The 18,457-nt window shown below is 42.6% G+C and overlaps 1 protein-coding gene across 2 annotated transcripts; it reads left to right on the top strand.

Moving 5' to 3' along the window:
- Positions 1-7,618: 7,618 nt before the first annotated feature.
- Positions 7,619-15,031, top strand: FCRLA (Fc receptor like A). Of its 2 annotated transcripts, none has more exons than XM_031033973.2 (6): positions 7,619-7,765; positions 11,517-11,531; positions 11,876-12,019; positions 12,794-13,060; positions 13,531-13,815; positions 14,671-15,031. In XM_031033973.2, the coding sequence occupies exons 1-6, from the start codon at positions 7,633-7,635 to the stop codon at positions 14,967-14,969; spliced, it is 1,143 nt and encodes a 380-aa protein (XP_030889833.1). In that variant the 5' UTR covers positions 7,619-7,632; the 3' UTR covers positions 14,970-15,031. The 2 variants fall into 2 exon arrangements, with proteins under 2 accessions (XP_030889833.1, XP_006738830.1); XM_006738767.3 differs by having other exon boundaries at positions 7,620-7,765; positions 11,514-11,531.
- The last annotated feature ends 3,426 nt before the right edge of the window (positions 15,032-18,457 follow it).

The following is an 18,457-nucleotide window of genomic DNA, read 5'->3' as shown; positions in this document are numbered from 1 at the left end:
TCCAGAATTTTTAGTTGCATTTAGTAGGAAAATAAGGAAGAGTACCTCTACTCCACATTCCCTACTCCAGATATCTAGAGTTTTAGATATATTTTTTTAGAGCTTTGTATTTTTGTTTGTTTGTTTGTTTGTGGGGGTTTGTTTTGTTTTGTTTTTAAGTAGGTTCCATGCCCAGCATGGAACCCAACACAGGGCCTGAATCACGACTCTGAGATCAAGACCCAAGCTGAGATCAAGAGTCAGACACCCAACCAACTGAGCCACCCGGGCACCCCTAGAGCTTTATGTATTTAATATACATATTTAAACTTATATTTTCTACCAGTACATAAAATTAATCATAGTCTATGTTTTCCCCCTGAGCTTGTTGGGGGAGGGGAACACCTAAGAAGAAAATAAATGAAACAATTAATAAGAAAAGTCTCTAGGTAGAAGAATTACAAATGATTTTTATTTCTTTGTTTCCTTTTTTTGTATTTTTGACACTTTCTCCAATGAGCAAGTATTGTTGCAAAAAACATTTGGAAGCTTGATATTCTATGTGCCTTATGTTGTTATATTAAGTAAGATCTTATTCATTTCTACATCATTTCTACCAGTAAAATAGAGTTTTATAGGCCCCCTTTTTGCTTACAATGATAACCAATAAAATTGCAGGCCCTAAACTTAAAAACTTTGTAACTAGGGCGCCTGGGTGGCTCAGTTGGTTGAGCGACTGCCTTCGGCTCAGGTCATGGTCCTGGAGTCCCTGGATCGGGTCCCGCATCGGGCTCCCTGCTCGGCAGGGAGTCTGCTTCTCCCTCTCCCACTCCCCGTTTGTGTTCCCTCTCTCGCTGTGTCTTTCTCTGTCAAATAAATAAATAAAATCTTTAAAAAAATAAAAAAAAATAAAAAAAAACAAAAAAAAAACTTTGTAACTAATAAAAGGAGTCTTGAAAGAGATGAAAGAAGTATCCCTTCTCTTCTGAATCAACAGAAGCATTATCCTTCTGCACCATAAAGCTGGCCCAAAGAATCCAATTTGATAAGGTGTTAAACTAAAGACTTTTCTGAGAATATCAGTCTTGTTTTCTTGAGCAAAATAGAGACTTGTGTGAATATTCATAATTGTTTACCAACTTGCTGTGTTATTATCAAACTGTTTTTGGAAGTAAAACTTGACTAAGGGGGCCTTGTAGAAGAACTTCTTTAAAAAAATTGCCATGTTCAATGAAAATCACCTTCAAAAGGAAACCCGTGATTCTATTTGGTTATCTTATTTTAGAATGTGTTGTCTGGACAATAATGTTATAATTGACATCTCTGTATTCTTGCACAGAATACATAGTTGTAAAATTGCTCTGTCAAATAAGAAGCAGTTACTGACCCTTTCATTTTTTCGTTCATGTTTGTTGGGGGTGGGGAAAAGCCTGTGGTTCTGCTAGATAGTCTACTTCAACAAAGACATCGAGAGATATATTTCAGTTAATTAACAAATTACATGAAGCAATACACCGAGCAGCTGAGAACTGAAGGCTGTGCTCTGTGTTGACAGGCCCAAATAAAGCAGCAAAGAGAAGGGAGAGAGATCATCATCTTGGGCACCAACAGGAACCTGCCCGCCTCTGTGCTCTACCTCTTGCCAGCTCAGAGTTACCCTGTTTTGCTGGATGAATCTGCAGACCCATCATCACAGAAAGAATAAGAAAAAAAATACACACACATATATATATTTTTGATCCTCTGTGGCCCAAGAACCTCAACCAGTATTAATTTCTCAAGGAGAAAAAGCTCAGGGCACTATCCTCTGTGAAATACCCTTAATTCTTTTATTTGCTGCCAGCAGTTGAGTTAAAGGAAAAGCTCAGGGCACTGTCTTCCAGGAATATGTGTGTTTTCCTTGTGAAAATGAGACCAACCAGCAGAGTGAGTTTCTCATACTTCTGGTGTCCCGGGGGTAAGGGATTAGCTTTCCTGAGGAATTAGAGCCACTTCCTGAAAGAGAAACTGTTGAGTGAGAGGTTTGGTGCATGGGAGACAGCACATCCTTGTGCATGCTTTCTAAATGTATGTTCTAAAATCTGTGCACGAAAAGCATGCATCTACGGCATGTCAATTCATGTCTGGCTTGTCTGGACACTTCGAGCTTCTACTTGAGCAACCTGAAACTAGACCTGAGTGTATTCTTTTTTTTTTTCTCTCTTCCCCCTACCTCTCTCCTTTCTTCCCTTCCTGCTTTTTTCCCCTCCTTCCTTCCCTTTTTCCCTCCTTCTCTCCCTCTCTCCCTTCCTCACACCCTCCCTTTATTCCTTTTGTCTCTCTTTTGGAAGAAATGAATAAGCAACTGGAACTGTCCTACACTGCTAGTGGGTTTGTAAAATGGTTTAACGACTTTGAAAAAAACAGTGTGGCAGTTTCTTAAATAGTTAAACATATTAGATTTAAAACTATAAAACCCTTAGGAAGAAAACATAGGACAAATTTTCATGGCATTGAATTTAGCATTGATTTCTCAGATATGACACCAAAGGTACAGGCAACAAAAAGAAAAATAGATTGGATGGGCGCCTGGGTGGCTCAGTCGGTTAAGCGACTGCCTTCGGCTCAGGTCATGATCCTGGAGTCCCGGGATCGAGTCCCGCGTCGGGCTCCCTGCTCGGCAGGGAGTCTGCTTCTCCCTCTGACCCTCCCCCCTCTCATGTACTCTCTCTCATTCTCTCTCTCTCAAATAAATAAATAAATCTTTTTAAAAAATAGATTGGATTTTATAAAAATTTAAAAATTTTGTGCATCAAAAGACAGTATCAACATCTCGAAAAGACGACCCACAGAATGAGTGAGAACATTTGCAAATCATAAATCTGCTAAGGGGTTCATGTCCGGAACATACAGAGAACTCCTAAAACTCAACAAAAAAAATCAAATTTTAAAATGGGCAAAGAATTTGAATAGACATTTTTCTAAAGAAGATAAACAAATGGCCAATAAGCACATAAAAAGATGCTCAAGATCACTAATCATTAGGGAAATGCAAATCAGAACTATAATGAGATACTGCCTTATACCCATTAGGATGGCTACTAGCAGAAAAAAAAAAAAACAACAGAAAATGACAAGTATTGCTGAAGACTTAGAACAATTGGAACCCTTGTGCACTGCTGGTGGGAATGTAAATTAGTGCAGCTGCTGCGGGAAGTGAATGGTGGTTCCTCAGAAAATTAAAAATAGTATTATATGATACAGAAATTCCACTTGTGGGTATATACCCCAAAGAATTGGAAGTAGGGTCTTGAAGAGATATTTGTACACCCATGTACTTAGCAGCATTATTCACAATAGCTAAATTGTGGAAGCAGCCCAACTGCCCATCCATGGATAAGCAAAATGTGGTGTACATATATATAGTGGAATATTTATTATTCAACCTTAAAAAGGAAGGAAATTCTTTTTTTTAAATTTTTAAAAAAGATTTTATGTGTTTATTTGTCAGAGAGAGAGAGCACAAGCAGTCAGAGTGACAGACAGAGGGAGAAGCAGGCTCCCGGCTGAGCAGGGAGCCCAATGCGGGGCTTGATGTGGGGCTTAGTCCCAGGACTCTGGGATCATGACTTGAGCTGAAGGCAGATGCTTAATTGACTGACACACCCAGGCGCCCCCCAAAAAGAGAGGAAATTCTGACATAGGCGTCAACATGGATGCATCTTAAAGACATTATGCTAAGTGAACTAAGCTAGTCATAAGAAACAAATACGATTCTACTTATCCGAGGTACTTAGTCAAAATTATAGAGATAGAAGTAGAATGGTGGATGCCCTTCTACCGGGGAAGATGAAGAGTTCTTGTTTAATGGGGACAGGGTTTCAGTTTCATAAGATGAAAGAGTAATGGGGATGAATGGTGCTGATGGTAGCACAATATTACAAATGTCTTTAATACCCCTGAACTGGACACTTAAAAATGGTTAAGACGGTTGACTTTATGTTGTGTGTATTTTATGACAGTAGAAAATTATAGAAGTACACACATAATACATAATTACATAAATAAATACAAATTTAAAAATAAAAATAAAAAAGTGAAACATACACCTACACCTCTATGGGTCAGCCAGTCTACTCCTGGTTGCTCAATAAAAATGAAAGCTGGGGACGCCTGGGTGGCTCAGTCGTTAAGCGTCTGCCTTCGGCTCAGGTCATGATCTCAGGGTCCTGGGATCGAGACCCACATCGGGCTCCATGCTCGGCGGGAAGCCTGCTTCTCCCTCCCTGTCCCCCTGCTTATGTTCCCTCTCTTGCTATGTCTTTATCTGTCAGGTGAATAAATAAAATCTTTTAAAAAAATGGTATTCGAAAAAAAATAAAAATGAAAGCTAGTAAGTCATGGGGTTATAACTACAGCATGGGGACTCTAGTTAATAATGCTGGATTGTATATTTGAAAGTTGCGAAGAGAGTAGATCTTAAAAGTTCTCACCACGGGAAAAAAAAATTGTAACCATGTGTGGTGATGGATGTTAATTAGAGTTGTAGTAGTCGTTCTGTGATATATACAAATATTGAATACTTATGTTGTACACCTGAAACTAATATAATGTTTTATGTCCATTATATCTCACTATAAATAAGCCTATGTGTATGTTACAACTGGTATATAAATGTCCATAGTAGTTTTTTTTTTTTAAAGATTTTATTTATTTATTTGACAGAGAGAGACACAGCGAGAGCAGGAACCACAAGCAGGGGGAGTGGGAGAGGGAGAAGCAGGCTCCCCGCCGAGCAGAGAGCCCGATGTGGGACTCGATCCCAGGACCCTGGGATCATGACCTGAGCCGAAGGCAGACGCTTAACGACTGAGCCACCCAGGCGCCCCTGTCCATAGTAGTTTTATTTATTTTATTCAGGGCTAAAAAAAAAAAATGAGCCATCAAGCCAGAAAAAGACATGGAGGAAACCCAAATACGCATTGCTAAGTGAAAGAAGTCAATCTGAAAAGGTTATACACTGTATGATTCCAATTCTGTAACATTCTGGAAAAGGCAAAATTATAGAGACAGTAAAAAGACCAGTGGTTACCAGGGTTTAGGATGAATAGCAGAGCACAGAGCGGTTAGGGCAGTGAAAATACTCCACATGATACTATAATAATGGGTATCTGTCATTATGCATTTGTCCAAACCCATAGAATGTAAACACCAAGAGTAAACCCTAACGTAAACTATGGATTTTGAGTGATGATAATGTGTCAGTGTAGGTTCATCAACTGTAACAAATGTACCATTCTTGGGAGAATGTTGATAATGTCAGAGGTTATGGGTGTGTAGGGGCAGGGGTACATGGGCACTCTCTACACCCCTCAATTTTGCTGTGAATCTAAAACTACTCTTTAAAAAAAGTGTTTAAACATCCTACACACACACACACACACACACACACACACACATCTGACCTGAAGCATGGCAGGTAAGGAATTAAGGACCAAGCAAAAGGCTAATAAAAGAAATTCACAAGAAAAAAAAAGAAGAAATTAAGTCTTAGAACAATAAATAAAATATGATTCTATTTATTGAAAGTTCAAAAGTACAAAATTATTGCAACTATAAAATAAAGGGGGGTGATAAATACAAGATTAGGGTTGTGGATGATTATCATGGGGAAGGAAGAGAATGTAATCAGAAGGGACCCACACTGTACTTCCAGGATAAAGGTATTATTCTATTTCTTCAACCGGGCAAGGGTACAAAACTGCATATTTTTCTATTATTCTTTAAACCTTCACATCTTTTATAAATATCTTTACCTACTCAATTAAAAACAAAGGAAAAAGAAGCATCAGCCTGCTAGTGACAAGCCAGGTGCAGCTGGGAATGGTAACAGACATTAACCCATGGTGCTGGGATGAGGTGAAGTCAAGGACTTGCCCCATCTCCCCATGAGAATTCTGGAATGATCTTGATGGCATAGCTAACTCAGTGAACTGGATTTCAGTCTTCATAAGCACATAGCAAGGCCAAAGTTTGCCTTTTTCTCCTACTCTAAATAGTTCATTGATCAGGCTTCAAGTGAGTAAAATTTCCCAGAGGCCTTAGTAGGAATTTAAGTGTGAAGAATACGATAGCTTCACCCCACGTCTTCAGAGGCCTTCTTGCTTCTCATATTGAGATCTTGTGAGTTGATGCAGATGGTACGGAGGAGGGTCTCTATCCAGGTATGATAGTGTGGAAGGGCAGTTAAAGAGAAGGGGTGGCGTAAGAAGGGAAATATTTTTGTGGTTGGTTTAGAAGCCCCTTGAAGACCTATCTAACCCTGAGACTCTGTTCTAGGGAGTGTTAGGAGTAGAGGTCCATATAAACACATTTCATTTTCTTAATTTTGATTAGGTCTGGCCAGCAATTTTCTTCCTCTTCTGAGGCTGCTGGGTCTTTCACATCACATCAGCTGCAAGGCTTACTGCCTCACTGACTCTCCCCACGCCCATATTCAACCCCCGCTGGATTCCCTGGGGCACCTGCACAAAAATATATGCCTCTCAGATAGTGGAAAATTTATTCTAAATGCTTATTTTAGATTGAGAAATATCCGTTCTCTCATGCCCATGTTGCTAATGTGTGTGCTCTGATCTGTGGTTTCTGCACAGCTGAAGGGTCATGCTGGCCCTCCCTCTGCCTTCAAGCAGGACTGCTTTCTCCCATTTCTGATGACTTGTTTCATCTCATGGTGGGTGTTATGATGGGGAGGGGAAGGGTAAGGAGTGTGGTCCCTGGGACAAGAGGCATGAGCCCTGCCATTAAGGAGGCCTCGATCCAACAGCAAACATTCAGAGGCAAGGACAACGGTTCTCATAAGGCCACCTGGAGCTGACGAGAGATCCGATAGCCTCCATATCGCTCTTATTCCTGAGTCTCCTTAGGTTTCTCCAGCTATCAGATGCCTCCTGTCTCTAATTTCCTCAGGATCAGTGGCTCAAGCTTTGGCCCTGAGCCTGAGCCCTGGGCTTACTGCTATGTCCTCTGGAAGTCAATTTTCTTCTTCCTTCTCCTCTTTCCCAGGGGACTCTGCCTCATACTCAGATTTCCTCTGAGACTAAATAGCCTTAATCTTGCTGCAGAAACAGAGAGCTGAGACATGAGTCTAGAGAAATTTTCATAAAAATTTGTGTGGGCTTTGGTTGGTTGGAGCCCACAGGGGACTAATCTGATATCTGATCGGGTGCCATTACCGATCCCCTTCCCCTTTCGACAGTCTGGTCACTAGAAACATGGAAGTCTTGGGGCAGGATAGGGCAGGACGCGTGAATTCTCATTGTTGCTCTCCCAGTGACTTTCCATGTTGTCTTCAAGCAATTCCCTGTCTCTTGTCCCCAGCTGCTTCATCAGTGAAATGAAGGGCTGTTGCCCTGACCCTTCTCAGAGTGTCCTGAAGGCCAGAGGGATATCAGAAAATAATGTGCTTTGGAAGGTCTCTGAGCTCTATGGGGGAGTTCTTGAACAATTGAGAGTGTTACTATTTCACCCACAGTCCTAAGGATGTAGACGATGCTGGAGCCAACCTAGCCAAATCTGAATGATGAAAGCCAATCACAAAGTTGAAAATAGGCCCCAGATGCAAGGGGATGAGACAGTTAGATTTACTTCCTCTTTTCTAATTTGAGAGGTTTCATGTTGAAGAAAATCAGTGCGTTAGAGGCTGCAGGAGACCTAAACACAGTCACCATGAAGCTGGGCTCTGTCCTCATGGCTGGGGTCCTCTACTTTTCTCCTACGATGCTCTGGGCAGTCCAGATGCTGCTGGGTAAGTGATATGTTTGAACATTCGTGTGGGAAAGGAGATATGCCTGACTTTGATCAATGGAAAGATACGTGGTCTGACTTTGGCCCAAAGAAGCAATGTGCAGATGGGAAATGAAGGGTAGATATTAGAAAGTCTGGTGTGCAGGATTGAATGGCTCTTTCTGAATATAAAAATCTTCAAGCCTTTTCCATTCTAAAAGTCCACTTGACTGTGATGCCCTATTGAGCTACCATCTCAACTCTTTTTCTTCCTATTCTCACATTTCTTGAAAGAGTAGTTTGCACTTGCTTTCTCCACTTCCTCACTTCTCACTCATACTTCAGTGTTTCCAGTCTGGCTTCTACTGGAATCAGCTTTGCCAGGGTGCAATGACTTCCATATGGACTGCACCATGGCCCGCCTTTTAATTCTTCTGCTGCTGAACTTCTCTGCTGCATTGGGCAGTGTTGGTCACTTATTCTTTCTCGGCATTCTCTGCTCGCCTGACTTCCATGTGCCATTTTTTCCTTGCACTCCATGAACCTGTCTTTGTCCCTTCGGTGGCTTATGTTCTCTTCCCCTTAAAGACTGGTGTTTTCTACTGTTGCTTTCCTGCCTTTCTACCCTTCACTCTTTACACAATTTCCTTAGTGAGTTCATTTATCTGTATCATTTTTACCACTACGACTATCTATTTAAGAGTCCAAAGTCGAGGGGCGCCTGGGTGGCTCAGTCGTTAAGCGTCTGCCTTCGGCTCAGGTCACGATCCCAGGGTCCTGGAATCGAGCCCCACATCGGGCTCCCTGCTCCATAGGGAGCCTGCTTCTCCCTCTCACATTCCCCCTGCTTGTGTTCCCTCTCTCGCTGTGTCTCTCGCTGTCAAATAAATAAATAAAATCTTAAAAAAAAAAAAAAGAGCCCAAAGTCGTATCTCCAACCCTAGTTGTGCTTTTGAGTTTCACAGTCAAAGATCCAACTTTGCACAAGACATATCTACCTGCATGTTTCACAGGTATCTCAGCACAATATGACCAGAGCTGAACTCATCTGTCCTCCTGGCCCCTACTCTCTTAATTTCATCTTTCACTATGTCTGATCTCAATTCATGGCATCCACCCGGGCCTCCAGGTCAAAAACTTGGGAGAACACCTAGAGTCCTCCCTCTCCATCCACTGCATATGATCAATCAGCAAGTTTGGCCAAATGCACTTTCTAAACTGTTCTTAGAGACAGTCCCTTCCTTGAAACAGAACTAATAGTATGCTAGGAAAAGCCCTCATCATTGTGGACTTTGGATAGTCCCATAACTTCCTGACTAACCTCCATGTCTCAGCCTTGTGCCCTTGAAATGGATTCTGCGCTCTGCAGCCAATGCACACAAGGCCCACCGTAGCCTGGTTCCTATTTAACCTCTGCAGCCTCTGCTGTTAGCCTATGAGCCCTGCATATTATGCTGTAATAAACCCCGACCTGCTTGTATTTATCCACTCACACACCAGGTTATTACCTATCTCCAAGCTTCGCTCATACTGCTTACCTCTGCTTGAAATGAACTCTCTCCATGGCCCCTATTGCCTCTCACTCACAAACTTTTAGGCATCCCCTGGAGATTCTGCATAGGTGGCATCTTCACCAGGGAAGCTTCTTTGAACCCTCCTTTCTGCCCTAATGGCTGCCTGTCATATGTCTTTGTTATTACTTTCCTCCTCATGCTGATATAATCTCTTCATATGACTGTGCTGTCCACTAAACTGAGTTACTTGTAGACAGGGACAATGCTTTTTTGTTTTTGTTTTTTAAAGATTTTATTTATTTATTTGAGAGAGAGAGTGAGAGAGAGAAAGAGCACAAGAGGGGGGAGTGGGAGAGGGAGAAGCAGACTCCCTGCCGAGCAGGGAGCCCGATGCAGGACTCGATCCCGGGACTCCAGGATCATGACCTGAGCCGAAGGCAGTCGCTTAACCAACTGAGCCGCCCAGGTGCCCTTCATTTATTTATTTATTTATTTTTAAGATTTTATTTATTTATTTGAGAGAGAGAGAATGAGAGAGAGCAAGCACATGAGAGGGGGTAGGGTCAGAGGGAGAAGCAGGCTCCCTGCCGAGCAGGGAGCCCAATGCGGGGCTGGATCCCGGGACTCCAGGATCATGACCTGAGCCGAAGGCAGTCGCTTAACCAACTGAGCCACCCAGGCGCCCTTGTTTTTGTTTTTTAACCTTGTCGAATTTGTTTGAATTTTTAGCATCTGCCTTGTTCCCTGCACAAAAATTTTGTTGAATCATTTTATTGAACTCATAGAAACAGGACTGGGTGCCTACGAAGATACAACACTGGTATTGTGGCAAGAACTCCAGACACTGGTTTTAAGCCGTTCTTCTTCTATTAACTAGCTCTCTGTCACCTTGGAAAATTCACTTTTGATATCTCTAATTCCATTTTCTTCTTTTTTTTTAAGATTTTATTTATTTGGGAGAGAGAGAGAAAGAGAGAGTGCACGTGCGCATGAACACAAGTTGGGGGGAGGGGCAGAGGGAGAGAGAGAAGCCGACTTTCTGCTGAGCAGAGATCCCAGGACCCTGGGATCATGACCTGAGCCGAAGGCAGACGCTTCACCAGCTGAGTCACCCAGGCACCCCTCTAATTCCATTTTCTTATTCATAAAATGAGACTAATACCTACCTCATAATTTAGTGAGTGAAAGTGCCTAGCAACCCACAAGTTCATGTTCAAAAAGGAGTGGAGGCTGAGTCTAGTTGAATGACAGCGGAGGAACTGAAAAAGGTAGCAGCAGGGTGGTGACAGGAGCTGAAGGAGGATCTAAAGAAAACACCTGGTACTGATGTAATGAGAATTAGGAAGTGGAAAGGGGCGTTGCTAGGGGAAGTTACAGGGTCAAAGAAGAGTTTTGGGTCTTAGGGAGTGGAATGAAACAGAGGCAAGTAAACCAGGAAAGAATGGAGAGAAGAATTGAGTATATGTGAATGGCCATGGGACCAGAAGAAGGGGAGAGGGATTAAGGGACAAGAAGCAGTCATGAAAATGAGAAGAATGGAAATTAACCTTGCCTGAGTCAATCATGGAGCTAAGAGATAGATTGAGGAGATACAATGAGAAATCCTTAACTCTAAGTTTTAACCTGGAAGCAGAGAAAGAATTGTTCCATAGTTACCAGGACAGACTGGGAGCAGAGGTTTGGAGTGGAGAGAAGGACATAGGAAGGGCTCTACAGTTGCCATGGAAAGTTTAAGGGACAGAGGACATCAAGGTAGAAATGGCTGAAAAATGAAGACCTGAAAGGAGGTAGCAAGGAAGGAGGAGACACTGCTAGGTACTGGAAGTTAATTGGTAGATAATGTATTCATGGATGAACAGCCAAGGGAATTTTGAGAAAATGAAAATTTGGAAGGAAACCCCCAAGGAAGGTCTGAGACCTACTGTTGATCAAATCTAAACAGTGAACACTGATTTTGGACTCAGACATACCTTCCTTTCTTGCTCCATTCCCTACTCCCTTTTGAAGTTTTGGGTAAGTTGTCAAACTATCCTAAGCCTGTTTCTCTTAGATTTATAAAACTGGGAGTGAAATCACATACCTAGAAATCTCGTCAAGATTAAGTAAAATCATGTGTAAAAATGCCTAGTGGTGTATGGCTTACGGATAAACACCCCCTGGTGAGTGTTAAAATCTAATCATCTCCCTTTCCCTTGTGTCCTGTGTCTACCTGCTCTGGGGTCATTGTTGCCTTTGGCCTCTGGTTTCCTGCACCAGCAGCTGGATATCATGCTGGTGAGTTCACATTCTGCCATTCTCTCCCCGCCCTCTTCCCCATACCATGGTCCATTCACTGAAAGCACTTGAAAACCAGTGAATCAACTCAAAAGTATTGGGTCAAGAGACCCACATGGGTTTTGGCATCTTCCCTTCTCACTCTAAAAAGGATGATTCCCCTGGAGATTCCCTTATAGAGGGCAGTTTCTGTCTCCTTCCTCCAAGTCACAGCATTGTTTTCATCTTCCTTCTCACTCTAAAAAGGATGATTCTCCTGGAGATTCCCTTGTAGAGGGCAGTTTCTGCCTTCTTCCTCCAAATCACAGCATTGTTTTCTGGTTCTCAAACCATGCCCTCCTCAGCTGCCGGTTTTGAGATGCTGCAATGTGAAGGACCAGTCAGGACCCAGGACAGCAGCTGCGATACCCAGGAGGACCCAAGGGAAGTTGACTTCCAGGTCAAGGGCTACACTTTCAGTAAACCCTTCCATCTGATTGTGTCTTACGGTGAGGTCTCGGGAAGGACTGACTTGTATAGGCCTTCTCTTTCTCCCATTTCCCAAACCTGCCTGTTTAGACTGCCAGCCCACTCAGGAAGGTGCCCCCAGGAAACTGGCCATGGGATGAGATACAGTAGCTCCCCCTGCCCCTTATCCATGGAGGATATGTTCCAGAACACCCAGTGGATACCTGAAACTGCAGGGAGTACGAAAGTCTAAATATATTAAGTTTTTTTTATACCTACATACCTATAGTAAAGTATAAATTAGGCACGGTAAGAGATCAGTGAGAGATTACCAACAATATCTAATAATAAAATAGAATAGTTATAACAATGTACTATGGTAAAAGTTATGAGAATGGTCTCTCCCTCTCCCAAAATACCTTATTGTACTAATACTTACCTATCTTGTGATAATGTGAGATGATAAAATGCCTACTTGATAAGTGAGGGGAATGACATAGGCATTGTGATGTAGTATTACACTACTATTGATCTTCTGATGATATGTCAGAAGGAGAATCATTTGCTTCTGGACTGCAGTTGACCATGGAAAGCAAAACTGTGGATAACGGGGGATTACTGTGCCATCTTCCCCATATTCAGCCCAAAAGCCAAGGTTCCCTCAGTCTTAGGCCTTAGAGAAGTTGTTCTACATTCCCAACTAGGGGTGAGAATTACCTGGACCCTCAGAGAAAGCTTAGGGGGAGTCTATGTGGGTAGCACAGGGAACTCCCAAGGAAGGCAGTGGGTCACACTCAATTCTGCTTTGGCCACAGACTGGGTGATCCTCCAAGGTCCAGTCAGCCCTATATTTGAAGGAGACCCACTGATTCTACGCTGCCAGGCCTGGCAAGACTGGCCACTGACCCAGGTGACCTTCTACCGAGATGGCTCAGCAATGGGTCCCCCTGGACCTAAGAGGGAATTCTCCATTGCTGTGGTGCGACAGGCTGACAGCGGGCACTATCACTGCAGTGGTATCTTCAGGAGCCCTGGTCCCGGGAGCCCAGAAACAGCATCTCCCGTGGCTATCAAGGTCCAAGGTGAGAGCTGAAGGGAATGTCTTTGTGGCAGAGGCAGGTGGGGAGACACAGAGGGACCAAGACTGTCTTTCACTTGAGGTGGCAAGATCACCGAAGGCTAAGGAACGTGTTGCTGGCAAATGCCCAATTTGGGCTTCAGGAGGGGCGGCATCTCAGCATTGCATTCTCAAGTCATTCAGCCCTCTCCCCATTTAGTATGCTTCCCACAGCTCTATCCTACAGAGCCATGCTTCCCAGTGTTCACTGATTGGGCGTCTGGACTATTGTCAGATTTGCCCATCTCTGGGTCTTTTCTAATCTTTTCTAGTTGAAGAGAGAGAAGATTTGAAAAGTTCAAATGCAGCTTTACTAAGAGTGTTCATTCCTGATGGAAATAGGGGGAGGAAAGTGTGGCTGGGTTCTTTACCTGGCATGGGTCCACCTGAATGTAGGATGGCTGAGCTCTTCTTTCTCACCTCTCTCTCCCTCAGAACTGTTTCCAGCCCCACTTCTCAGAGCCACCCCCTCAGCTGAGCCCAAAGAGGGGGACCCAGTGACCCTGAGCTGTCAGACAAAGCTGCCCCTGCAGAGGTCAACCGCCCGCCTCTTCTTCTCCTTCTACAAGGACAGCAGGACAGTGCGTGGCAGGGGCCTCTCCCCAGAATTCCAGATCCCCACAGCTTCAGAGGCACACTCTGGGTCCTACTGGTGTGAAGCAGTCACTGAGGACAACCAAGTTTGGAAACAGAGCTCCAAGCTGGAGATCCGGGTGCAGGGTAAGTTAGTGTGTATTTGTCTGGTGTGTATGAAAAGTGAGGGAAAGATTGGACCCATGAGCTGGCGTTTGGTATGAGCAGGTTAAGAAAGGACACAGAGGAAGCAGGAACAATAAGCCAGAGTCCCTGGGGATGGAAGAGAGCACAGATAGGGAACTTCTCCCTCAGACCACAGTGCACACCCTCACCAAACCAAGAAAGACCTGAGCCAGCTCCACAGCTGCTGCCCCATAGACCTTATTCTCCCAACATGAACTCTGGGCATCTGCAGGAATATAGTATCTAGAATGAAGATGAGGTAGTCTGGAGTTTATGTTCAGTTCAGGGACCCCCAATTAAAAAGTATGCATTTGACCTGAAATAATTTATCCAGAAGAGGTGGTATCCAGGGTAATGAGGGGGCTTGAAGCCATGTCATAAGAAAAATAAGGGGGGGAGGGGAGTGGAAGATACTCATCTTGAAGAGGAGGTGACCCAAGGGGCCAATGGAGGTGTCCTCAAAACACTGAAGGCTGGCACAAAGATGAGGAATTACACTAATGTCATATACAGTGAAGATGTTGACCTAGGACCAGTTACTACACCCACACTACAGGGAATTAGGTTCTGCCTTGAGAGAGTAAGAATTGGCTAATATCTATAGCCCTGTAATGATGAAGCCTCATCACTGAAGATTTTCAAACTGTGGTAGCCAAGCCTCCGATTCAAATTTTAACCATGAGGGAATCCCCAAACCTCGGCTGCCATTGGACCCCATAGCCACTTTCAGAAAACAAAGAAAGATTGACCACGAATATGAGGTTAGGGCCAGAGTCAGATTTCACTCTTACATGTGCCTCTTACCCCATAATACAGGTCCCTCCAGCTCTACTGCATCCCCCACCTTGAATCCAGCTCCTCAGAAATTAGCTGTTCCAGAATCTACTCCAACAGCCTCTCCTGGACTTCAGCCTCCACTGTCCACCCCTTCTAAGGATCCAGGCTTCTCCTCTCCTCTGCAGGTGCCAGACCCCCATCTGTATCACCAGATGGGCATTCTTCTCAAACAAATGCAGGATATAAGAGCTCTCCTTGGTCACCTAGTCATGGAGCTGAGGGACTTATCTGCCCTCCTGAAGCTTGAGACCACAAAGCGTTCTGCCAAGTATGAGTAAATAATTCATTTGCAGTATTGCTCAACTACTCCCAATAAATTCAACTTTTTCTACTTTTCCTCTTTCTGTCCTATATATACCCATAAATAGTCTTACAAATTGTCCAGTATTTTGTTAGAGTAACTGAGATAGATGAGTGTAAATAAATGTGCACAAAGTGATCCTCAGAATTTAGCTATGATTTTATATTCTCTCATAACATGACATAACAACCCTGATCTCTCTAGACCAGGAGTTGCCTTCTTTTGCCCCGACCAGAATCTGGCGATTGAAAGAAAATCAATGAGATGGATTTAATGCAGCAGTCTCAATTGGAGGCAATCCCCCACCTCCACCAAAGGGGACATTTGGCAATGTCTAGAGACATTTTTGGTCTGCATATTGTGGGGGCGGTGCTACTGACATCTAGTGAGTAGAAGCCAAGGATGCTGCTAAACATGAGGTAACACACTAGGCAGCCCCCACAACAAAGGATTATCTGGCCCAAAATGTCAGTAGTGCTGAGATTAAGAAACTTCAACCTTGTGGAAGCTAGGTGTTAGACTCTGGGGTGGACCTTTGCCTCTTCTATTTGCTGCCCCCTCCAGCATCATCAGCAAATATTAATTACAAATTGGCATTTTGCTGGCCTCTACTACATATTAAAGTTTGTGCTGTGTTAAGGATACTCCGAAGATAGTGTCTCTGAGGGTTTAGACTTTGGGATAGAGGAGCAGTAATAACCCTTTTCCATAAAGCAATAAAAGCGGGGTATGTAAAAATTTCCCACAGGATCCTACTAGACTCAGAAATATATATGATCAAGCATAACATTGCCAAAACAGCAATTATTGGTTTTAATATACTTGTCTCTGAAATATTTTTCTTTAAAGACATATATATAGTCTATTTCAGTACCATAATAATGCTTCTTTCTACATTTGGACTGCCACTGGACATTCACAGCCAATGAAAGACAGCTTGACAGACTCTACAGTAACCTTTGGTCAATGAATTTGCACACCATTTTGTAATGACCTCAACCAATGAGCGTTCTACCATGTTATCCTAAATCATGTGGTATGATGTTATCCACCATACTCTTTCTTTGTGCCATTTATTCTGTGCAATACTGACCTACAGTGATTTACAAAAACGTGCATGTGATGACATTCCACAAAGAAACAAAGGAATAGAATCATGTTGGATATTAAAATTTGAGTTTTATGGTGGTTCCTAATATCTTCAAGGGGGAAGGACCAGGAGGCAGTTGGGAATTGGTAAAAGTCCATAAACATCTTTGTAGCCTGAGAGGATCAACTCACAGCTGTGTGAATGGGAGTTGTAAGAAAGGATGACCAGAGGTATCTCATGACTTTGGTGAATTTGAAAACATGGAAGCTCAATTGCCAGAGGACCATGCTGGGTATACTTCTAAAGATACTCTGTTAGAACCATTCCACAGGGAGTTGATTTCAGCTAGTGGTACCATTGTCATGAATGCATCCTGCAAGCTCTCATGCTGAACAAGGAATTCATGTACAGATTATAAAAGCTATCAGAGATCCGGGAAGGAAGTCATGGATGCAGCTAACTGAGATAAGTGTCAGCTCTGCATTCCTCATCCATGTGTCTGTGTGCACCTCTATCATCACACTGCATCTGAATTTTTTATTATCTTATTTCTCTTCATTGGAGAGTGAGCCCTTTGAGAGCTCCTTGAGCTCTTTGTGCCACATTGATTCTTTGGTTTGTAGTTTAATGAGGCATAGTTAAGCTCTAAAATTCTGTTTAGTTGAATTGAGTTGGGCCAGCATAAGGGAAAGTATCTTGAAGAAGATGGAAATTAAGCTGGACCTTAGAGGATGAGTGGCATGTCTGGCATCACCAAAATCTCCAGACTCTGCCCAGGGGACCCAGCCTAGTCAAGGACTTGGAAGCCTCAAGGAGAGGATCTTTCAGCATCAGGGGTGAGGAAGGCAAAAAACAAAGCTGAAAGAATGTGGGGGAGGAGTTTTACTTATCTCCATCTGCCCGTCTAGCCTGAGGAGTTTGAGAGGGGGTGGGGAAGATGAATTGTTACACTGGGTCACATTTATGGCCTGTACAGTTTAGGATTCTGTAATCCACAGAGGTCCCAGTGCACCATGTTAGATTTTGTTTCTGAAGTCAATGTTAGATAGCAAGCACATCCATTATCTTGTAAAGTTGAAGCCAATGCCTGGGTGTATATGCCCAAAATAAATTTTAGTGTATGTGTGTCAGAAGACAAGTATAATAGTGTTCATAATGACACTACCTGTAAAAGCAAAATTTTGGAATAAATTCAGTTGTCCACCAACAGAAAAATGGATAAGTTGTGCTGTTTTCACAGAGCGGAATACTATACAACAGTAAAAATTAATAAACCATAGCTAAAGTGAAGCAACATAAAAAATATCAGGAATATAACATTGAGGGGAAAAAGCAAATCCCAGAAGATATCACATAGTAAGATGCCCTTTACACAAAGTTTAAAAACAAGTACAACAATATATTGTTTAGGCATTTACACATACATAGGATAAACCTTTTAAAAAAGCATGAACATGGAAATACCAAGGTCAGGATGGTAGTTACCTTTGAGGGGCTGATTGGGAAGACCATGAGGGAGAAACACATAAGTAGATATAAATTATTAGTAGTTTTTAAAATCTTCTCTGAGTAGGAATTTAGGCCTCCTTTAAATATACATATTTCTCTAAATCTTCAAATTCCTGTGTGTTTTCTGCCTTCATCTTTTCTTAGAGGTAATAAAAGCCAAGTTTATTACCTACTATGTGGAGTAGTTCTTTCCTTTATTGATCCTCAAGTAACCATTCCAACCTGTTAAAGACTGCCCCAACGTACCCTCAGTATTGCTGGATTTGGTGAACTTTTGTTTGTTCGTTGACCTGAAACTCACGACTGTGTGTGTTTCACACATTTTCCTCAGCCTTAATCAGGTCAGACAAAATAGCTAATTTTTTTCAATACGGAAGAAGCTTCATTTAATTTGACATTTATGTACAGAGTATTGTGTTGTTAGAAAAAAAGAAGGTGCTATAGGAAAAAAAGAATATAAATTTAACATGATCTCTGCTCTCAAAGAAGAGTTTAACTGAAGTTTATAAAGTCTAAGTGGATTGTGTTACATGTTCCTTTATTCTGTTATACGTCTGGGGGAGAAAAAACAACCGCACAACGAAGGAAACAGTAAGCAGAGTGAAAAGGGAACCTATGATATGGGAGAAAATATCTGCAAACCATATATCTGATAAGGCATTAACATCCAAAATATATAAGGGACTCCTACAATTAAGTAGCAAAAACAACAACAACAAAAAAAACCACCCAAATAACTTGATTTAAAAATGGGCAAAGGACCTGAATAGACATTTCTCAAAATAAAACCAACAAATGGGCATCAGGTATGTGAAAAGTGCTCAACATCACCACTCATCAGGGAAATGCAAATCAAAACCACTAGG

The sequence above is a fragment of the Leptonychotes weddellii genome, chromosome 6 (genome assembly GCF_054177405.1).
Source record: "Leptonychotes weddellii isolate Sample4059 chromosome 6, ASM5417740v2, whole genome shotgun sequence".
Classification (NCBI taxonomy): Eukaryota; Metazoa; Chordata; class Mammalia; order Carnivora; family Phocidae; genus Leptonychotes; species Leptonychotes weddellii.
Note: the sequence above shows the minus strand (reverse complement) of the source record. Positions and strands in the feature narration are given on the sequence as shown.

What these genes read in the sequence shown, in the direction of transcription:
- FCRLA (XM_006738767.3), top strand. Translation starts at nt 7,633, where the DNA reads ATGTTGAAGAAAATCAGTGCGTTAGAGGCTGCAGGAGACCTAAACACA. An exon ending in CCATCTGATTGTGTCTTACG is followed by an intron (nt 12,020 to 12,793) that starts GTGAGGTCTCGG and finishes CTTTGGCCACAG; the next exon opens with ACTGGGTGATCCTCCAAGGT. An exon ending in GCTGGAGATCCGGGTGCAGG is followed by an intron (nt 13,816 to 14,670) that starts GTAAGTTAGTGT and finishes CCCATAATACAG; the next exon opens with GTCCCTCCAGCTCTACTGCA.